Source organism: Salmo salar, chromosome 05 (assembly GCF_965601325.2).
Source record: "Salmo salar chromosome 05, fSalSal1, whole genome shotgun sequence".
Classification (NCBI taxonomy): Eukaryota; Metazoa; Chordata; class Actinopteri; order Salmoniformes; family Salmonidae; genus Salmo; species Salmo salar.
Window position 1 is genome coordinate 59,791,541 of NC_138295.1, and position 24,850 is coordinate 59,816,390.

At 44.6% G+C, this 24,850-nt stretch overlaps 1 protein-coding gene across 1 annotated transcript in view; it reads left to right on the forward strand.

Annotated features, from left to right (window-relative positions):
* The window catches only part of LOC106605292 (synaptic vesicle glycoprotein 2A), a 58,297-nt gene that overhangs the window by 7,663 nt on the left and 25,784 nt on the right, over window positions 1-24,850 (forward strand). Inside the window, exon 2 of the mRNA XM_014200765.3 lies at window positions 22,394-23,161. Coding sequence (XP_014056240.1) covers window positions 22,555-23,161 — 607 coding nt within the window. The 5' untranslated portion in view covers window positions 22,394-22,554. The remainder of the gene's footprint in view (window positions 1-22,393; window positions 23,162-24,850) is intronic.

Sequence of the window (24,850 nt, forward strand, 5' to 3'; positions counted from 1 at the left end):
GTTAATTGAAATGCATTCCAGGTGACTACCTCATGAAGCTGGTTGAGAGAATGCCAAGTGTGTGCAAAGCTATCATCAAGGCAAATGGTGGCTACTTTGAAGAATCTCAAATATAACATATATTTGGATTTGTTTAACACTTTTTTGGTTACTACATGATTCCAAATGTGTCATGTCATAGTTTTGATGTCTTCACTATTATTCTACAATGTAGAAAATAGTAAAAACAAAGAAAATCCTTGAATGAGTAGGTGTGTGCAAACTTTTGACGGGTACTGTATATCGCCCACATCGTTGTAGACTACTGTAAGCTGAATACATTTGACCAATGTCCTGTTGGTGGGAGTTTATCACCTCACGTGCCCATACATCATCACTGAGGGATGACTTGGCCACTGCACCTCTGTCCTTGTGCCCAGAAAACCAGGCGTGAATAATGGATGGGTGTTTCGATCGGTCCAGGCAACCCCTGGACGCTTACACCAGAGCAGCCAATAACTGATGGATGTTTCGACCAGCCCAGGCCACCCCTGGACGCTCAGACCAGAGCAGCAGATGTCTGAATAACGGCAAGAGAGAAAAAGGAACTGAGTCATAACTTAGCTGTCTAAGTAGATCATATTTTGAAAGTTACTGTAATAACCTCACCTCACCCGTCCCTATTTTCCACAACTTTCTTTTTTTAAATTATACTCTTTTCTCTCCTTTCTTTGCAGTTTGTGGTAGATTGACATTAAAAAAAAGGTGTGTGTGCGTGCGAGCTTGTACGTATGTCCTCAAGGGTGTTCCAAGGCCCTCTCCCTGTCTGCCTTACCTCACCAGAGCACTCTATTGTCCACCTAGACTTATTCCTTAAGGGCAATTCAATGACTTTATTACCTAGACAGACTCTGTCGAGTCTATCATGTTGTAGAGTATTCTCAAAACTGCAACTCATGCAACTTTCGCTTAGAATTAGATTAAGTGAAATGGTATTGGTTTAACCGCTGGTCTTTCAGAGCGGCACCTCACCCGCTCAAAGGGGAACCAATTTAAACACATTTACCTAATTTCACACATTCAGGAGCATTCTACAGTATAGGATCTTTAGTTTTGGACCATTGGTTCCTCATTTAGTTCATTATTTAGTCTCTAGAGGGACATATATTTCCATTGCAGTTAGTCTGTTACAAACAAATGTTGAGCTATTTGTATTCCATGTTGTTTGCTACCCCCTCACTAACAAGCTTTCTGGTATTGAGGAAATTATAGAAAGCACAAAAGAGAGACACAAGAATGTGAATTTGGTCTCTCGCTCGATGTGTACTGTACACTGGAAATGATTATGGTCTACACACCTGTATTGATAGTAATACCTATGAACGTGTCTATGGGTTATGTGCTCCCTGTTGAACAGAAACATACTACCCAATCAAATATACTTGACTAGATACACATCCTCCTCAGTGTGTATGTGTTTCACCACGGTGGACAGAATGGTACCATCATAGGTGTTTGTTGACTGGACCCTGTGGGGATCACTTCAAACAGACCAGACGTGTGCCAGGAGTGAGTGGGCCGCACTGACACGGCCCAGCATGCAGTGCTCTGCACACATGACACTGAGGTAAGCCAAGGTTTTGCTGGGAATATGGTGTGAAAATATGGCTCAACCAGAAACTTGATACATTGGATACTATTTGAGGTATATCTAAGCAATAAGGCACGAGGGGGTGTGGTATATGGCCAAAATACAACAGCTAAAGACTGTTCTTATGTGCGACGCAGCGCAGAGTGCCTGGATACAGCCCTTAGCCATGGTATATTGGCCATATACCACAAACACCCGAGGTGCCTTATTGCTATTATAAACTGGTTACCAACGTAATTAGAGCAGTAAAAATACATGTTTTGTCATACCCATGGTATACGGTCTGATATACCACGGCTGTCAGCCAATCAGCATTTAGGGCTCGAACCACCCAGTTTATAATTATATATACTGTCGGCCTTCCCAGGTAGTGAAGAAACAGGGATAAAGATTACTGTGGTTACCTATAAAGGACATGATGGTTTTACCCATAACTAATCATGGCCATGCGTCTTATCTCCTCACCATGTACAGTAAATCTGAAGCCAATTGCTATTCATTTGGACCATAACACTATAAATCAAATACGTGGAAATTCCCAGAAATTTAATTCACATTTGACTGTGTGTTTATTAATAGTAAGAAAACTATTTTGGACATCAGCAGGCAATTACTGGCATGTTCCACTGTATTTCAGTTGGGTTTATCAGGCATGAGTCATAATGCACTGGAGCTGCAGTTTAGCAGAGCTGCTTTAGCTACACTTCTGATGATTATAGCAAGGCTGCTGCTGACTCCAAGCCACTCTCTCTCTCTGCAGTATTGTACTATAACTTGGTGTTGATGAGCTTTTCCATGAAAGGTTCTATTATGTTACCTCTTAGTCAGCCTCAATGTCCACGTTGACACAGGCAGGCCAATTCTGATAAAAAAAATGTTGTTCTGCTAATTTCATTCATACCTTTCGGAAGTTGTAGTTAATATGCTGTAACATTTAACGTGTCTTCTCACCAGAGTAGCATAGCTCAAGGGAAGATATATGATCATACCAACCGACAGCTGTCCTTCTTAATCCACAGCTGGAAAGGACACTTCCTTTTGCCTTGTTGAAGGCGGTATTTTGAACCGATGTAAGAATAAGTGGCTTTTCAATTGCACATTATTGCTATATTTGGCTCTGAAAAAGATCTGATGTGAAAAGATAAGATGTGATTGGTCAAAAGACCAAATATTAGAAAGAAAAATATCAGAATTGGGCTGCCTGTGTAAACAGCCAATGAGTGTTGACAGTGGCTTTGTCATCGGTGGTGACCTGATCTGTTTTGGGTTGTAACTAAGGACACTTCTTATCTTATTAATAAAAGGCATCTATCATCTGAAGTGTCATCATCGGAAAATACCTGTTCTATAATGTGCAGATGGTACTGTTTGCACATTGAGGATTTATGCTTGGGAATTAACAACCTATAGGTCTAGTATATAATCATTGAGACAAACATGTCCTTTTATGAAGGCGGTCTGCTTCCAAATGTGATTTAGAGTGATGACAGTGGAGCACACACCTACACGGGGGGAGTTATTATAGACATCTGCAGTTGGATGAGGTGGCAGAGGGCCAACATGGAGGTGTTGGAGAGAGAAACAGAGAGGGAGAGAGAGATAGTGTGTGTGTGTGTGTGTGATTAGAAGTGGAGGTACAGTTGAAGTTGGAAGTTTACATACACCATAGTCAAATATACACTGCTCAAAAAAATAAAGGGAACACTTAAACAACACAATGTAACTCCAAGTCAATCACACTTCTGTGAAATCAAACTGTCCACTTAGGAAGCAACACTGATTGACAATAAATGTCACATGCTGTTGTGCAAATGGAATAGACAACAGGTGGAAATTATAGACAATTAGCAAGACACCCCCAATAAAGGAGTGGTTCTGCAGGTGGGGACCACAGACCACTTCTCAGTTCCTATGCTTCCTGGCTGATGTTTTGGTCACTTTTGAATGCTGGCGGTGCTTTCACTCTAGTGGTAGCATGAGACGGCGTCTACAACCCACACAAGTGGCTCAGGTAGTGCAGCTCATCCAGGATGGCACATCAATGCGAGCTGTGGCAAGAAGGTTTGCTGTGTCTATCAGCGTAGTGTCCAGAGCATGGAGGCGCTACCAGGAGACAGGCCAGTACATCAGGAGACGTGGAGGAGGCCGTAGGAGGGCAACAACCCAGCAGCAGGACCGCTACCTCCGCCTTTGTGCAAGGAGGAGCAGGAGAAGCACTGCCAGAGCCCTGCAAAATGACCTCCAGCAGGCCACAAATGTGCATGTGTCTGCTCAAACGGTCAGAAACAGACTCCATGAGGTTTGTATGAGGGCCCGACGTCCACAGGTGGGGGTTGTGCTTACAGCCCAACATCGTGCAGGACGTTTGGCATTTGCCAGAGAACACGAAGATTGGCAAATTCACCACTGGCGCCCTGTGCTCTTCACAGATGAAAGCAGGTTCACACTGAGCATGTGACAGACGTGACAGAGTCTGGAGACACCGTGGAGAACGTTCTGCTGCCTGCAACATCCTCCAGCATGACCGGTTTGGCGGTGGGTCAGTCATGGTGTGGGGTGGCATTTCTTTGGGGGGCCACACAGCCCTCCATGTGCTCGCCAGAGGTAGCTTGACTGCCATTAGGTACCGAGATGAGATCCTCAGACCCCTTGTGAGACCATATGCTGGTGCGGTTGGCCCTGGGTTCCTCCTAATGCAAGACAATGCTAGACCTCATGTGGCTGGAGTGTGTCAGCAGTTCCTGCAAGAGGAAGGCATTGATGCTATGGACTGGTCCGCCCGTTCCCCAGACCTGAATCCAATTGAGCACATCTGGGACATCATGTCTCGCTCCATCCACCAACGCCACGTTGCACCACAGACTGTCCAGGAGTTGGCGGATGCTTTAGTCCAGGTCTGGGAGGAGATCCCTCAGGAGACCATCCGCCACCTCATCAGGAGCATGCCCAGGCATTGTAGGGAGGTCATACAGGCACGTGGAGGGCACACACTACTGAGCCTCATTTTGACTTGTTTTAAGGACATTACATCAAAGTTGGATCAGCCTGTAGTGTGGTTTTCCACTTTAATTTTGAGTGTGACTCCAAATCCAGACCTCCATGGGTTGATAAATTGGATTTCCATTGATTATTTTTGTGTGATTTTGTTGTCAGCACATTCAACTATGTAAAGAAAAAAGTATTTAATAAGATTATTTATTTCATTCAGATCTAGGATGTGTTGTTTAAGTGTTCCCTTTATTTTTTTGAGCAGTATATTTAAACTCAGTTTTTCACAATTCCTGACATTTAATCCAAGTAAAAATTCCCTGTCTTAGGTCAGTTAGGATCACCACTTTCTTATAAGCATGTGAAATGTCAGAATAATATTAGAGAGAATGATTTATTTCAGCTTTTATTTCTTTCATCACACTCCCAGTGGGTCAGAAGTTTACATACACTCAATTAGTATTTGGTAACATTGCCTTTAAATTGTTTAACCTGGGTCAAATGTTTCAGGTAGTCTTCCACAAGCTACCCACAATAAATTGGGTGAATTCTGGCCCATTCCTCCTGACAGAGCTGGTATAACTGAGTCAGGTTTGTAGGCCTCCTTGCTTGCACACGCTTTTTCAGTTCTGCCCACACATTTTCTATAGGATTGAGGTCAGGGCTTTGTGATGGCCACTCCAATACCTTAACTTTGTTGTCCTTAGGCCATTTTGCCATAATTTTGGAAGTATACTTGTCCATTTGTAAGACCCATTTGCGACCAAGCTTTAACTACCTGACTGATGTCTTGAGATGTTGCTTTAATATAGCCACAAAATTTTACTTCCTCATGATGTCATCTATTTTGTGAAGTGCACCAGTCCCTCCTGCAGCAAAGCACCCCCACAACATGATGCTGCCAACCCCGTGCTTCACGGTTGGAATGGTGTTCTTCGGCTTGCAAGCCTCCCCCTTTTTCCTCCAAACATAACGATGGTCATTATGGCCAAACCGTTCTATTTTTGTTTCATCAGACCAGAAGATATTTCTCCAAAAAGTACGATCTTTGTCCCCATGTGCAGTTGCAAACTGTAGTCTGGCTTTTTTATGGCTGTTTTGGAGCAGTTGCTTCTTTTTTTCTAAGCGGCCTTTCAGGTTATGTTTATATAGGACTCGTTTTACTGTGGATATAGATACTTTTGTACCTGTTTTCTCCAGCATCTTCACAATATCCTTGCTGTTGTTCTGGGATTGATTTGCACTTTTCACACCAAAGTACATTAGTCTCTGGTCCCATGGTGTTTATGCTTGCGTACAATTGTTTGTATAGATGAACGTGGTACCTTCAGGCGTTTGGAAATTGCTCCCAAGGATGAAACAGACTTGTGGAGGTCTACAATTGTTTTTCTGAGGTCTTGGCTGATTTCTTTTGATTTTCCCATGGTGTCAAGCAGAGGCACTGAGTTTGAAGGTAGGCCTTGAAATACATCCACAGGTACACCTCCAATTGACTAAAATGATGTCAATTAGCCTATCAGAAACTTCTAAAGCCATGACATCAAATTCCTTGACTTTTCCAAGCTGTTTAAGGGCACAGTCAATTTAGTGCATGTAAACTTCTGACCCACTGGAATAGTGATACAGTGAATTATAAGTGAAATAATCTGTCTGTAAACAATTTTGGGAAAAATGACTTGTGTCATGCACAAAGTAGATGTCCTAAGCGACTTGTCAAAGCTATAGTTTGTTAACAAGAAATTTGTGGAGTGTTTGAAAAATGAGTTTTAATGACTCCAAGTGTATGTAAACTTCCGACTTCAACTGTGTTTGCATCCCTAGAGAGATTTAACCTTGACACAATGCTAAAGCCCTACTGTTTGTACCCTGTCACCAAAACTCTGTAGATCAAAACATCCATGAAGAGCCAATCTCATTCACTCTTCTGTCCTCAAATAATACTTTACTGTAAACTCCATCCAGAGCATTATGGATAATCTTCCTGATTAGCTAGTTCATGTAAGCACTCGCCACACTACTGTATTGGACAGCCAAACAATACTATATTGTTGAGGCAAACTATGCTCTCGTGGAAGTAAATTGAGCTGTCCAACCACAAACAGAATCTGTGGGATTTCATCAAACCACAGTTTAGTCAGGAGGATATGATTTGAGTGGTAGAGCAGAGACCTCCTGTCTACACAGTGCACTATCTATTTGTTTGGTGTTTTTAGTCCTACTGTCATCCATCTTCTTATTCCATTACTGGCTGACTTCCCCGGCAACCCTGTCTCCTGCTAAACGTTTCTAAAGCCTCCACTGAATAAAATGTCACTCCTTTATCACTTGCATTACTCTCTTTGGTGGATATATACCCCACATTGTCAAATGGAGATCTGTTTGAAGTGGATCTAAATGACCGATTTATATGCACATTCACCTAGCTTATCCAAGTGTGGCCAAAGGCTAAATTGAAGTGTCCCTATTCAGCACAGTTGTGGGTTTTCTGAGGAAGGGTTTTCTTGCTAGTAGGATATATGACAACAGTTAGCTTTTACTGACAGACTCCCCAAGCCACTCATGCCATTTTGTAATGGGATCTTGACTCTTGTCCTTGGCAGAGTGACTGACAGTCTGTGCTCTAGTGAACTGTAAACAGAGGAGTCAGAGAGAGTCGACTGAAACGGAAACATCATATTCCCTCCTTACTCCACCGTTTGAACAGAGGGAGACACTGTGCACAAAGATCGATACAGCTTACTGTACGAATTTATACACCAAATGGTATGTAGGGTCTCATGTGCTGTGATTAAACAAAGAAGGCTTTTGGACAGCCAGCCAGACAACTGTACCATGCAAACAAGCCTTATATTGAGTTATAGGGCCTACTCCATTGTATCTGTTTTCAATGACTTGTGACTTTTATTGATTGTCTCACACCTTATACTGCATGACATAAAGTTGGGCCTATACCGCATGACATAAAGTTGGGCCTATACCACATGACATAAAGTTGGGCATATGTCTCTAGTATTCTCTTTCAACATACATAGTTTTCCCACTCTCATAAACTTTCTTGGCTGGATTAATAGCCTTGGTAGCATTAGCACTAAGCTAGAGTTGTTTTAAGCCACGGTGACATACCCTTCTGGCACAGAACTGTCTGAACTTGTTGTTGTCTTTAACCTCAGCATATATTCCCCCATTACTATTAGCACAATGGTTTTAGGGTGGAAAAGGGCAGTGTTGTATCACATTTAGCAAATGGTTACTCCTGTTAGCATTAGCAATGATTTGATTGGAAATTGACCCACACAATTTCAGCTGTTGACAGTTGCCTAGCCCTGCTCGAGTCTAAATTTAGTAGCTGTATTTTAGCCGTGGTAGGGCCTGTTAAGTTAAGCAAATACAGTAGCTTCAGCCAGAGCAAAAGGCTGTTCCGCTTTAGTGCACTGCCTCAGTTTTAACGTGCTAGCTAGCATTATCTTAGCTTCAGGGTAGGTTATTTCCTATTTCTCTCTGCTCTCTTTTGTTGTGAGCAAGCTGCTGCTCTGTTCCGGTATTGTGTGTGGTGTAGAGAGGAGCTCCACTGACCCCTGCCATCCTCTCAGCTCACTAGAAGGAAATAGGTTTAAATAATTAAGTCTTTCATCACTGGCAAACGACAGCTAGGGTTTTTGTCCGGCTCCCTTTGGACACCTAATTTATTATCAATTTACACTTCATTAAAGATGTCAGGCCCAATAGGAGATGTGCTTTACTTTGGAATAACTCATTACATTGTTATCATATCGACTTTCTTGCTGTTTATCCCGTATATTAAGCCCTTTGTTGTTGCATATTTCCAAAAGGATTTGCTGTCTTGTTGTGGCCAAATGTCCACATCATGACTCACAGATTAGTTCAAGTTTTTTTAGTACTAACAGCCACATACTTGCTGCAGCATAACTCTCAAATAGAGAATGGTTTATTATTCCAGGCTAAAGAGCCTATCTGTACCTACTCATATAGTAGTGGGGATGGTAAAAGGGTAATCTGATGTTGACGGCTAGCTCATTGCATTTAGATGGAGTAGTGAGTGGCTCCTGGTGTGAAAGTCGTGACCATGGAGACAAAGGACGGCCAGCCAGCCAATCGGCTGGTGTCTCCAAGAGGGATAGAAGATTGATTGAGGCGCTGTGTGAAGATCAAGATTTCTAGACCAAGAGCAGAGGTGGGCGGTTTTATGTGCCCTGAAGATCTTGGATTGCTAAGAGATGATACAATATGCTTTTGGTTTTGGAGCAGCTATTTTACAGAATAGCCTAGCTCAGTGGACCATTAAAGTAAGGTACACCAGGGTCTCTACAATGGGGTTGGTGAGTAATAGCCCTCTTAAACTATTAAAGATCAGGAGCAGAGGTTAGATCTTTAGGGAGTAAGGAGTAACTATATTTCAGCAGGTGGGGGAGGTTTAATACAGCTTTTACTCTTCTGTTTTAGTGTCACGTTTTCTTATCCAAACATATAACTAAAAATGTCCTGTGGGAGGGTCTCATTCATCTTCTCTGACTACACATGAAATATGTCCTCTGGTTGCTAGATTGAGATGTCTTACCAAAGCAGACAGCTCCCAACAGAGTCATTCTGTGTAAGGATCCTTGTAAACTATGGCCCATTAACCACTAATGATGTTAAGGCAGGAAACTCCTCCACCAATACAGGCAGGCACAGGGACAAACGTTTTTTTGCATGGCGACATATTCTGATACATTGTCTGTCTGTTTCAAATGATATAGTTTTCTCTTCTTTGAAAATAATTCATATCAGCATGGATTCATTGGATTCCCTCTCAGCCCACATTTCCAATCTCATTTCCAATGAATACACTGTTGTCAAAGTATGCAATGATTCAATGTATTCAATGTTGTTTTCTTAGAGAGGCTGCTGGCATACAAATCAGCATATAGAACTATTCTTGAGCTTCCGCCTCTTTACGCACTAACTCCATGTGTAATGCAACCACAAGGTTGTTCCCTTCCTGGGAAACCTGCTTGTTACTGCAAGCCTCATGTTTTATGCATACTGTATGTCTGCTCTTGTTCACCTGCCAAAGGTCCTACAGGAGGATTTCCTTTTCATATTTACCTCCTTATGTTTTTCAAGTATTTCTGCCTTTTGGCTTTACTAGAATTCATATTCCCACCTGCACAACAAGCTCTGTACAGTAGGAATGGAAGATTGTCTCTCTTGTGCTTTCTCTTCCATGAAAGATGCTTGTGGTACAATGGACCCTGGTTTAAATGCAATGGCTTCAGGATTCTCGAGCCATACAGATGTAGGATCTTAATTTGAGCCAGTTTGCTACAGCAGGAAAGTAATCCTACAGCAACAGGAAATGTGAATTATTATGTGGATTATAATTAATGGACATTTTTGTAGGGGTTGATACATTTTTCGTAAGGTCAAATCAAGTCTGAAATTTCAAAGTGGAAATTACAAACTTCAGAAGCCTTTTTAAAACTCAAATACACTACAAGTTTGCATTTCTTGCTGTGCAGGAAAATTCTCAGCAACAAAAGAGTGATCAGATTAATATCCTACATCTGCAGCTAGCAGATAGTGTCTGACTCAAAGGCATGGATTTCAAGGGCTAGTAGGGGCCATCTCACTCACTGCCATTTATATGGAAATCAGGTTTCTATGACCACTCAAGTGGCACCTAATGCACACGTTACCGTGTGAAGTGGATGAAGCAAATCCACATGCAATATACTGGCCTATACAGTGGGGGGAAAAAGTATTTGATCCCCTGCTGATTTTGTACGTTTGCCCACTTACAAAGAAATGATCAGCCTATAATTTTAATGGTAGGTTTATATGAACAGTGAGAGACAGAATAACAACAAAAAAATCCAGAAAAACGCATGTCAAAAATGTTATAAAATGATTTGCATTTTAATGAGGGAAAGAAATATTTGACCCCTCTGCAAAACATGACTTAGTACTTGGTGGCCAAACCCTTGTTGGCAATCACAGAGGTCAGACGTTTCTTGTAGTTGGCCACCAGGTTTGCACACATCTCAGGAGGGATTTTGTCCCACTCCTCTTTGCAGATCTTCTCCAAGTCATTAAGGTTTCGAGGCTGACGTTTGGCAACTCGAACCTTCAGCTCCCTCCACAGATTTTCTATGGGATTAAGGTCTGGAGACTGGCTAGGCCACTCCAGGACCTTAATGTGCTTCTTTTTGAGCCACTCCTTTGTTGCCTTGGCCGTCTGTTTTGGGTCATTGTCATGTTGGAATACCCATCCACGACCCATTTTCAATGCCCTGGCTGAGGGAAGGAGGTTCTCACCCAAGATTTGACAGTACATGGGCCCGTCAAATGATGCGGTGAAGTTGTCCTGTCCCCTTAGCAGAAAAACACCCCCAAAGCATAATGTTTCCACCTCCATGTTTGACGGTGGAGATGGTGTTCTTGGGGTCATAGGCAGCATTCCTCCTCCTCCTCCAAACACGGCGAGTTGAGTTGATGCCAAAGAGCTCCATTTTGGTCTCATCTGATCACAACACTTTCACCAGTTGTCCTCTGAATCATTCAGATGTTCATTGGCAAACTTCAGACGGGCATGTATATGTATTCTTGAGCAGGGAGACCTTGCGGGCGCTGCAGGATTTCTGTCCTTCATGGCGTAGTGAGTTACCAATTGTTTTCTTGGTGACTATGGTCCCAGCTGCCTTGAGATCATTGACAAGATCATCCCGTGTAGTTCTGGGCTGATTCCTCACCGTTCTCATGATCATTGCAACTCCACGAGGTGAGATCTTGCATGGAGCCCCAGGCCAAGGGATATTGACAGTTCTTTTGTGTTTCTTCCATTTGCGAATAATCGCACCAAATGTTGTCACCTTCTCACCAAGCTGCTTGGCGATGGTCTTGTAGCCCATTCCAGCCTTGAGTCAGACGGGAAGGATATACTCCAAACATCCGAACAGGCCCTCATCCTCGTCATTCGCAGGAGAAAAAAACTGAGATTTCGCGGAAAGAGTTCGGGGTGCCTTGTGAGGATCAAGCGACAGGTGGCTAATCTTCCTTTGCCATCTGTACTGTTATCCAACGTTCAATCGCTGGAAAATAAATTGGACGAACTGAAAGCACGTATATCCTACCAACGGGACATCAAAAACTGTAAAATCTTATGTTTGACAGAGTCGTGGCTGAACGACGACATTAATAACATACAGCTGGCAGGTTATACACTCTATCGGCAGGATAGAACAGCAGCCTCTGGTAAGACACGGGGCGAATTCCTATGTATATTTGTAAACAACAGCTGGTGCACGATATCTATGGAAGCCTCAAGGTTTTGCTTGCCTGAGGTAGAGTATCTCATGATAAGGTGTAGACCATACTATCTACCTAGAGAGTTTTCATCTGTATTTTTCGTAGCTGTCTACATACCACCACAGACCGATGCGTGCTCTAAAACCGCACTAAATGAGCTGTATACCGCCATAAGAAAACAGGAAAATGCTCATCCAGAGGTGGCACTCCTAGTGGCTGGAGACTTTAATGCAGGGAAACTTAAATCAGTTTGACCTCATTTCCATCAGCATGTTAAATGTGCAACCAGAGGGACCTTTACTCCTTTACCACCTTTTACTCCACACACAGAGACACGTACAAAGCTCTCCCTCGCCCTCCATTTGGCAAATCTGACCATCATTTTATCCTCCTGATTCCTGCTTACAAGCAAAAATTAAAGCAGGAAGCACCAGTGACACTGTCTATTGAAACGTTGTCAGATGAAGCAGATGCTAAACTACAGAACAGACTGGAATATGTTCCGAGATTCATCCGATGGCATTGAGGAGTACACCAATTCACTCACTGGCTTCATCAATAAGTTAATCAGTGACGACGTCCTCACAGTGACTGTACGTACATACCCCAACCAGAAGCCATGGATTACAGGCAACATTCGCACTGAGCTAAAGGGTAGAGCTGCAGCTTTCAAGGAGCGGGACTCTAACCCGGAAGCTTATAAGAAATCCCGCTATGCTCTCCGATGAACCATCAAACAGGCAAAACATCAATACAGGACTAAGATCGAATCGTACTACACTGGCTCCGACGCTCGTCGGATGTGGCAGGGCTTGCAAACGATTATAGACTACAAAGGGAAGCACGGCCGAGAGCTGCCCAGTGACAAGAGCCTACCAGATGAGCTAAATAACTTCAATGTTCGCTTCAAGGCAAGTAACACTGACACATGCATGAGAGCATCAGCTGTTCCGGACTGTGTGATCACACTCTCCGCAGCCGATGTGAGTAAGACCTTTAAACAGGTCTACATTCACAAGGCCGCAGGGCCAGATAGATTACCAGCATGCGCTGACCAACTGGCAAGTGTCTTCATGACATTTTCAACCTCTCCCTGTCTGAGTCTGTAGTACCAACATGTTTCAAGCAGACCACCATAGTCCCTGTGCCCAAGAACACTAAGTTAACCTGCCTAAATGACTACCGACCCGTAGCACTCACGTCTGTAGCCATGAAATGCTTTGAAAGGCTGGTCATGGCTCACTTCAACACCATTATCCCAGAAACCCTAGACCCACTCCAATTTGCATACAGATCTACAGATTATGAAATCTTTATTGCACGGCACACTGCCCTTTCACACCTGGACAAAAGGAACACCTGTATGTGAGAATGCTATTCATTGACTACAGCTCAGCGTTCAACACCATCGTGCCCTCAAAGATCATCACTAAGCTAAGGACCCTGGGACTAAACACCTCCCTCTGCAACTGGATCCTGGACTTCCTGACGGGCCACCCCTAGGTGGCAAGGGTAGGTAACAACACATCCGCCACGCTGATCCTCAACACAGGGGCCCCTCAGGGGTGCGTGCTCAGTCCCCTCCTGTACTCCCTGTTCACTCATGACTGCACGGCCAGGCACGACTCCAACATCATCATTAAGTTTGCCGATGACACAACAGTGATAGGCCTGATCACCGACAACGATGAGACAGCCTATAGGCAGGAGGTCAGAGACCTGACCGTGTAGTGCAAGGACAACAACCTCTCCCTCAATGTGATCAAGACAAAGGAGATGATTGTGGACTACAGGAAAAGGAGGACCGAGCACACCCCCATTCTCATCGACAGGGCTGTAGTGGAGCAGGTTGAGAGCTTCAAGTTCCTTGGCATCCACATCACCAACAAACTAACATGGTCCAAGCACACCAAGACAGTCGTGAAGTGGGCACGACAAAACCTATTCCCCCTCAAGAGAAAAAGATTTGGCATGGGTCCTCAGATCTTCAAAAGGTTTTACAGCTGCAATATCGAGAGCATCCTGACGGGTTCATCACTGCCTGGTATGGCAACTGCTCGGCCTCCGACCGCAAGGCACTACAGAGGGTAGTGCATTCGGCCCCGTACATCACCGCAGCCAAGCGTCCTGCCATCCAGGACCTCTATACCAGGCGGTGTCAGAGGAAGACTCCAGCCACCCTAGTCATAGAGTGTTCTCTCTGCTACCGCACGGCAAGTGGTACCGGATGGCCAAGTCTAGGTCCAAACAGCTTCTACCCCCAAGCCATAAGACTCCTGAACATCTAATCAAATGGCTGGTACCCCCCTGTATATAGCCACGCTATTGTTATTTTACTGCTGCTCTTTAATTATTGGTAATTTCATCTCTTACTTTTTTTTAGGTATTTTCTTAAAACTGCATTGTTGGTGAAGGGCTTGTAAGTAAGCATTTCACTATAAGGTCTACACCTGTTATATTCAGCGCATGTGACAAATAACATTTGATTTGGTTTGATTTTAATACAGTGTATGTTTGGAGGAACTGGTCATATGTACGACACAAAGCTGGGATAATATGTCATATTCATATGAATTTCATCATTTCCATCCATTGTGTTCATCCATTGTATTAATATTATTCTCAACGCATAGACGTCACCAAAGTGACCTTTATATGTGTGGCACATTACTGCTTCTTGACTTGGTAGAAAAAACAGAGGTCATAGATGACTGATATAGCTGCTGTTGTTTCCGGGGTTCATTTTCAGTCTAAGTGAGTGTTTCTTGGAAACCCAGTCTTCCCAGAAGACCTTTGGGTTCAGTGATCTCTGCCAGTCTGTTGTGTGAGCTGCTCCCCAGCCCTCCATCCTCTCCTCCCCCCCTCTCATCTCCTCCAGTTTCTATCCCATCTGATCTCATGCTACTTAACCAGGACACTCTTAATACAGTACAGGAAGTAGTCAGTTTGGTAAGGCTGTAATAGTAGCCTGTTACACAGTTGACTTGGTAGTTACGTGTGTGCCTTTTAGGTACCAGGTAGAAGGCCAACATCCCAGAGTTGCCTCTTCACTGTTGACGTTGAGACTGGTGTTTTGCGGGTACTATTTAATGAAGCTGCCAGTTGAGGACTTGTGAGGTGTCTGTTTCTCGAACAAGACATTCAAATGTACTTGTCCTCTTGCTCAGTTGTGTACCGGGGCCTCCCACTCCTCTTTCTATTCTGGTTAGAGCCAGTTTGCACTGTTCTGTGAAGGGAGTAGTACACAGCGTTGTACAAGATCTTCAGTTTCTTGGCAATTTCTCGCATGGAATGGCCTTCATTTCTCAGAACAAGAATATACTGAAGAGTTTCAGAAGAAAGTTCTTTGTTTCTGGCCATTTTAATCCTGTAATCGAACCCACAAATGCTGATGCTCCAGATACTCAACTAGTCTAAAGAAGGCCAGTTTTCTTGCTTCTTTTAATCAGAACAACAGTTTTCAGCTGTGTTAACATAATTGCAAAAGGGTTTTCTAATGGCACGTTGTGTTAGCTAATCCAACTGGTCATTGGAACACAGGAGTGATGGTTGCTGATAATGGGCCTCTGTACACATATGTAGATAATCATTACAAAATCTGCCTTTTCCAGCTACAATAGTCATTTACAACATTAACAATGTCTACACTGTATTTCTGATCAATTTGATGTTATTTTAATGGACAAAAAATGTGCTTTTCTTTCAAAAACAAGGACATTTCTATGTGACCCCAAACGTTTGAACGGTAGTGAGTAATGTAGGATATGTAGTCATTGTTAAAGTGGTGTTATTTAAAGTGACTAGTGATACCTTTATTAAATCCATTTATTAAATTGATTAAAGTGGCCCGAGATTTCAGTCTGTATGTTGGCAGCAGCCTCTCTATGTTAGTGATGGCTGTTTAACAGTCTGATGGCCTTGAGATAGAAGCTGTTTTTCAGTCTCTCAGTCCCAGCTTTGTTGCACCTTTACTGACCTCGCCTTCTGGATGATAGCAGGGTGAACATACAGTGGCTCGGGTGGTTGTTGTCCTTGATGATCTTTTTGGCCTTCCTGTGACATCGGGTGCTGTAGGTGTCCTGGAGGGCAGGTAGTTTGCCCCCGGTGATGCGTTGTGCAGACCGCACTATCCTCTGGAGAGCCTTGTGGTTGTGGGCGGAGCAGTTTCCGTACCAGGCAGTGATACAGCCCGACTGGATGCTCTCGATTGTGCATCTGTAAAAGTTTGTGAGTGATTTAGGTGCCTAGCCAAATTCCTTCAGCCTCCTGGGGATGAAGAGGCACTGCTGCGCCTTCTTCACCATACAGTCAGTGTGAGTGGATCATTTCAGTTTGTCCGTGATGTATACACCGAGGAACTTAAAACGTTCCACCATCTCCACTACTGTCCCGTCATTGTGGATGGGGGGATGTTCCCTCTGCTGTTTCCTGAAGTCTATGATCATCTCCTTTGTTTTGTTGACGTTGAGTGAGAGGTTATTTTCCTGACACCACACTCCGAGGGCCCTCACCTTCTCCCTGTAGGCCGTCTTGTCATTGTTGGTAATCAAGCCTACCACTGGAGTGTCGTCTGCAAACTTGATGATTGAGTTGAAGGCATGCATGGCCACGCAGTCATGGGTGAACAGGGAGTACAAGAGAGGGCTGAGAACAAACCCTTGTGGGGCCCCAGTGTTGAGGATCAGCGGGGTGGAGATGTTGTTTCCTACCCTCACCAGCTGGGGGCGGCCCGTCAGAAAGTCCAGGACCCAGTTGAACAGGGTGGAGTCGAGACCCAGGGTCTCGAGCTTAATGACGAGTTTGGAGGGTACTATGGTGTTGAATGCTGAGCTGTAGTCAATGAACAGCATTCTTACATAGGTATTCCTCTTGTCCAGATGGGATAGGGCAGTGTGCAGTGTGATGGCGATTGCGTCGTCTGTGGACCTATTGGGGCGGTAAGCAAAATGGAGTGGGTCTTGGGTATCAGGTAGGGTGGAGGTGATATGATCCTCCAAGGATCCTTGATCCTTGATGTGAACACTAGACACACAATAGACACACACTAGACACTCACCAGACACTCACCAGACACTCACCAGACACTCACTAGACCACACTAGACCACACTAGACACTCACTAGACACTCAATAGACACACACAAGAGACACACTAGACACTCATCAGACACTCATCAGACACTCACCAGACACTCACCTGACACTCACTAGACACCCACTAGACCACACTAGACACTCACTAGACACACACTGGACACTTACTAGACACTCAATAGACACACACTAGACACACACTAGACACTCACTAGACACTCACTAGACACTCACCTGACACTCAATAGACACACACTAGGCACTCAATAGACACACACTAGACCACACTAGACACACACTAGACACACACTAGACCACACTAGACACTCACCTGACACTCAATAGACACACACTAGGCACTCAATAGACACACACTAGACACACACTAGACACTCACTAGACACACACTGGACACTCACTAGACACACACTAGACACACACTAGACACTCACTAGACACTCACTAGACACTCACCTGACACTCAATAGACACACACTAGGCACTCAATAGACACACACTAGACACACACTAGACCACACTAGACACACACTAGACACACACTAGACCACACTAGACACTCACCTGACACTCAATAGACACACACTAGGCACTCAATAGACACACACTAGACACACACTAGACCACACTAGACACTCACTAGACACACACTAGACACTCACTAGACACACACTGGACACTCACTAGACACACACTAGACACATACTAGATACACACTAGACCACACTAGACCCACACTAGACACTCACTAGACACTCACTAGACACTCACTAGACACTCACCTGACACTCAATAGACACACACTAGACACACACTAGACACACACTAGACCACACTAGACACTCACTAGACACACACTAGACCACACTAGACACACACTAGACACACACTAGACCACACTAGACACTCACCTGACACATACTAGACACATACTAGGCACACACTAGGCACACACCAGATACTCACTAGACACTCATTAGACACATACTAGACCACACTAGACCACACTAGACCTCACTAGACACTCACTGGACACTCACTAGACACTCACTAGACACTCACTAGACACACACTAGACACACACTAGACACACAGTAGACACACACTAGACACACAGTAGACACACACTAGACACTCACTAGACACTCACCTGACACTCAATAGAGACACAAGGCACTCAATAGACACACACTAGACACACACTAGACACTCACTAGACACACACTGAACACTCACTAGACACTCACTAGGCACACACTAGACACACACTAAACACTCACTAGACACACACTAGACACACACTAGACCACACTAGACACTCACTAGGCACACACTAGACACTCACTAGACACACACTAGACACTCACCTGACACTCAATAGACACACAAGGCACTCAATAGACACACACTAGACACACACTAGACACACACTGGACACTCACTAGACACTCACTAGGCACACACTAGACACACACTAAACACTCACTAGACACATACTAGACCACACTAGACACTCACTAGACACATACTAGACCACACTAGACACTCACTAGACACATACTAGACCACACTAGACACTCACTAGACACATACTAGACCACACTAGACACTCACTAGACACTCATTAGACACTCACTAGACACACACTAGACACACAGTAGACACACACTAGACACACAGTAGACACACACTAGACACTCACCTGACACTCAATAGACACACAAGGCACTCAATAGACACACACTAGACACACACTAGACACTCACTAGACACACACTGGACACTCACTAGGCACACACTAGACACACACTAAACACTCACTAGACACACACTAGACACACACTAGACCACACTAGACACTCACTAGGCACACACTAGACACTCACTAGACACACACTAGACACTCACCTGACACTCAATAGACACACAAGGCACTCAATAGACACACACTAGACACACACTAGACACTCACTAGACACACACTGGACACTCACTAGACACTCACTAGGCACACACTAGACACACACTAAACACTCACTAGACACATACTAGACCACACTAGACACTCACTAGACACATACTAGACCACACTAGACACTCACTAGACCACACAGTAGACACACACTAGACACACAGTAGACACACACTAGACACTCACCTGACACTCAATAGACACACAAGGCACTCAATAGACACACACTAGACACACACTAGACACACACTGGACACTCACTAGACACTCACTAGGCACACACTAGACACACACTAAACACTCACTAGACACACACTAGACACACACTAGACCACACTAGACACTCACTAGGCACACACTAGACACACACTAGACACTCACCTGACACTCAATAGACACACAAGGCACTCAATAGACACACACTAGACACACACTAGACACTCACTAGACACACACTGGACACTCACTAGACACTCACTAGGCACACACTAGACACACACTAAACACTCACTAGACACATACTAGACCACACTAGACACTCACTAGACACATACTAGACCACACTAGACACATACTAGACCACACTAGACACTCACTAGACACATACTAGACCACACTAGACACTCACTAGACACTCATTAGACACTCACTAGACACACACTAGACACACAGTAGACACACACTAGACACACAGTAGACACACACTAGACACTCACCTGACACTCAATAGACACACAAGGCACTCAATAGACACACTAGACACACACTAGACACTCACTAGACACACACTGGACACTCACTAGGCACACACTAGACACACACTAAACACTCACTGGACACACACTAGACACACACTAGACCACACTAGACACTCACTAGGCACACACTAGACACTCACTAGACACACACTAGACACTCACCTGACACTCAATAGACACACAAGGCACTCAATAGACACACACTAGACACACAGTAGACACTCACTAGACACACACTGGACACTCACTAGACACTCACTAGGCACACACTAGACACACACTAAACACTCACTAGACACATACTAGACCACACTAGACACTCACTAGACACATACTAGACCACACTAGACACATACTAGACCACACTAGACACTCACTAGACACATACTAGACCACACTAGACACTCACTAGACACATACTAGACCACACTAGACACTCACTAGACACATACTAGACCACACTAGACACTCACTAGACACACACTGGACACTCACTAGGCACACACTAGACACACACTAAACACTCACTAGACACACACTAGACACACACTAGACCACACTAGACACTCACTAGGCACACACTAGACACTCACTAGACACACACTAGACACTCACCTGACACTCAATAGACACACAAGGCACTCAATAGACACACACTAGACACACACTAGACACTCACTAGACACACACTGGACACTCACTAGACACTCACTAGGCACACACTAGACACACACTAAACACTCACTAGACACACACTAGACACACACTAGACCACACTAGACACTCACTAGGCACACACTAGACACACACTAGACACTCACCTGACACTCAATAGACACACAAGGCACTCAATAGACACACACTAGACACACACTAGACACTCACTAGACACACACTGGACACTCACTAGACACTCACTAGGCACACACTAGACACACACTAAACACTCACTAGACACATACTAGACCACACTAGACACTCACTAGACACATACTAGACCACACTAGACACTCACTAGACACATACTAGACCACACTAGACACTCACTAGACACATACTAGACCACACTAGACACTCACTAGACACTCATTAGACACTCACTAGACACACACTAGACACACAGTAGACACACACTAGACACACAGTAGACACACACTAGACACTCACTAGACACTCACCTGACACTCAATAGACACACAAGGCACTCAATAGACACACACTAGACACACACTAGACACTCACTAGACACACACTGGACACTCACTAGGCACACACTAGACACACCCTAAACACTCACTAGACACACACTAGACACACACTAGACCACACTAGACACTCACTAGGCACACACTAGACACTCACTAGACACACACTAGACACTCACCTGAAACTCAATAGACACACAAGGCACTCAATAGACACACACTAGACACACACTAGACACTCACTAGACACACACTGGACACTCACTAGACACTCACTAGGCACACACTAGACACACACTAAACACTCACTAGACACATACTAGACCACACTAGACACTCACTAGACACATACTAGACCACACTAGACACATACTAGACCACACTAGACACTCACTAGACACATACTAGACCACACTAGACACTCACTAGACACATACTAGACCACACTAGACACTCACTAGACACATACTAGACCACACTAGGCACACACCAGATACTCACTAGACACTCACTAGACACATACTAGACCACACTAGACCTCACTAGACACATACTAGACCACACTAGACCTCACTAGACACATACTAGACCACACTAGACAAACTAAGAAAACATTATTGCCACGCCACATCAGTTCACTGAATACCACAAGATGATTTTTAAAGTGATATAGCTGAAGGACTAAGCTATCTCCCAAAATAAACTGGTAGTGTTACCTAATTGCCTACAGTAGCTCATCGTATTAATGCATTCATCTGCTGGACATATAGGCTTATATCACCCCATTCTCCAGATTGTCAGACAGGAAGTAATAATGTCTCTTTATAGACTTCCTGGGAACAAATGTAATTGCAGTGTTCCTAACTGGGCCGTCAGTGTCGCAGTATGTTCCCTTGAAGGTTTGATTCAAGCCGAGAGCCATTGGAAATGCCATGCTGTGACCTGTGGATGGGCTGGGAGAGAGCTATGAGATACCTGGTGCTCAATCAATGCAGGCCACTGAGTTAGAACAAGAGCTCTTCTGTCGTTTTCTACTTAAAGCTGTCATGTCCACTTATTAAGGACATTACATTGGGTCAGATAAGGTGGGCTGACTGGGTTCAGCCATAGGAATAAGGCCATTTGTTGAGAATCATGAATACAGGTATTGAGAACCTCCATGCGGTTATTGACTTCACTTGAGTTTGGCTTTCTGTGGCATGTGCAGTACAGGAAGCAGGACGGATCATAATAATTGCTGGAATGGAGTGAATGGAATGGTATCAAACACGTGTTTGATGTGTTCGATACCCTTCCATTTATTCCGTTCAAGCCATTACTATGAGCCCGTCCTCCCAATTAACTGTGATGGACAGTTGATGCTGCGTAGATCCTTTACAGTGTTGGAGGTGCCATTCTAACACAATCCTCTCTTCCATTCCAGGTCTCAATTTGGAGGAAAATATTCTGGCTGTAGCTGATAAAAGAGCTGTCCGTGGCGCTGAAATCCAGATCCACAGAGATCCCCAGTTCACACCCATGCTCTTGTGCCACTCCTGATATCTCCCATTCCTAGCACCAACCAACCTCACCGCCGGAGCCAAGATGGACGACGGCTATGGACGAGACGGACGGCAGGACTTCATCCGCGGCGCCAAAGACATCGCCAAGGTGGTGAAGAAGCAGGCGGGCAAGAAGGTGGGCCGCAGCGTGGACAAAATGGCCGACGAGTACACCAAGCGCTCATACAAGCGCTTCGAGGAAGAGGACGATGATGACGACTACCCCGTGCAGCAGAGCCAAGATGGCGACGGCTACTACCGCAACGACAGCCGGGCCAACGACGACGAGGGCGGCCACAGCGACTCCACGGAAGGTCACGACGAAGACGATGAGATCTACGAGGGCGAGTACCAGGGAATCCCCCGGGCAGAGTCCGGCAAAACGGTTCCGGTGGACGGGATTGCCCCCCAAGCTCAGATCAGGGACCTGGCCCAGTTCGAGGCGGAGAGGAGGAAGGATCAGGAGGAGCTGGCCCAGCAGTACGAGACGATCCTGCAGGAGTGTGGCCATGGGAAGTTCCAGTGGACGCTGTACTTTGTGCTGGGGCTGGCGCTGATGGCGGACGGTGTGGAGATCTTCGTGGTGGGCTTTGTGCTGCCCAGCGCAGAGAAGGACATGTGTCTGTCAGAGGAAAGCAAGGGCATGTTGGGTAAGATGGTTCTAAAGGCCAGCCTGCTGTCGATTTTTCTAACTGTATTACACTCTCTCTATTCCGGTTCCCTTATCCCTCTTTCCCTCCTTGTTTATTCGCTCTGTAGTCCTCTCACTCTATTTAGTCCTCTCACTCTATTTAGTCCTCTCACTCTATTTAGCACTCTCACTCTATTTAGTCCTCTCACTCTATTTAGCACCCTCACTCTATTTAGTCCTCTCACTCTATTTAGTCCTCTCACTCTATTTAGTCCTCTCACTCTATTTAGCCCTCTCACTCTATTTAGCACTCTCACTCTATTTAGCCCTCTCACTCTCTTTTTCCCTCTCACTCTATTTAGTCCTCTCACTCTATTTAGTCCTCTCACTCTATTTAGTCCTCTCACTCTATTTTTCCCTCTCACTCTATTTAGCACTCTCACTCTATTTAGCCCTCTCACTCTCTTTTTCCCTCTCACTCTATTTAGCCCTCTCATTCTATTTAGCCCTCTCACTCTATTTAGCCCTCTCATTCTATTTAGCCCTCACTCTATTTATCCCTCTCACTCTCTTTTTCCCTCTCACTCTATTTTGTCCTCTCACTCTATTTAGCCCTCTCACTCTATTTAGCCCTCTCACTCTATTTAGCCCTCACTCTATTTAGCCCTCACTCTATTTAGCCCCTCTCACTCTCTTTTTCCCTCTCACTCTCTTTAGCCCTCTCAGAGCTCTCACTCTCTTTAGCCCTCTCACTCTCTTTAGTCCTCTCACTCTCTTTAGCCCTCTCACTCTCTTTAGTCCTCTCACTCTATTTAGTCCTCTCACTCTCTTTTTCCCTCTCACTCTCTTTATCAGTTTTTGTCTGCATCTCTTTATTCCCTACAAAAGCAAGCTTGAGTTCAAAGAGGAAGCCTATTCAAGGGATACGGGATTTTGGCAATGAGGCATGCATGCTAGTAGATACCCATAGACTTCCAATCATTGCACTAACGCTAGTTAGCATTGGCTCGAGAAACTACCTCTAACGTCCTTCATACTGGGCTCCCTAGTGGCGCAGCGGTCTAAGGCACTGCATCTCAGTGCAAGAGGTGTCACTACAGTCCCTGGTTCGATTCCAGGCCGGGATTGGGAGTCCCATAGGGCGGCGCACAATTGGCCCAACGTCGTCCGAGTTTGGCCGGGGTAGGCCGTCATTGTAAATAAGAATTTGTTCTTAACTGGCTTGCCTAGTTAAATAAATGTTTAAAAAAAAATAATAATACTGGACACCGAGACATAAAAATGGTATCCACAAGTTCATCTGACGTTGGGGAAGTACAGTCGTGGCCAAAAGTTTTGAGAATGACACAAATATTGCTGCCTCAGTTTGTATGATGGCAATTTGCATATACTCCATAATGTTATGAAGAGTGATCAGATGAATTGCAATTCATTGCAAAGTCCTTCTTTGCCATGCAAATGAACTGAATCCCAAAAAAAACATTTCCACTGCATTTCATCCCTGCCACAAAAGGACCAGCTGACATCATGTCTGTGATTGTCTTGTTAACACAGGTGTGAGTGTTGATGAGGACAAGGCTGGAGATCACTCTGTCATGCTGATTGAGTTCGAATAACAGACTGGAAGCTTCAAAAGGAGGGTGGTGCTTGGAATCATTGTTCTTCCTCTATCAATCATGGTTACCTGCAAGGAAACACGTGCCGTCAT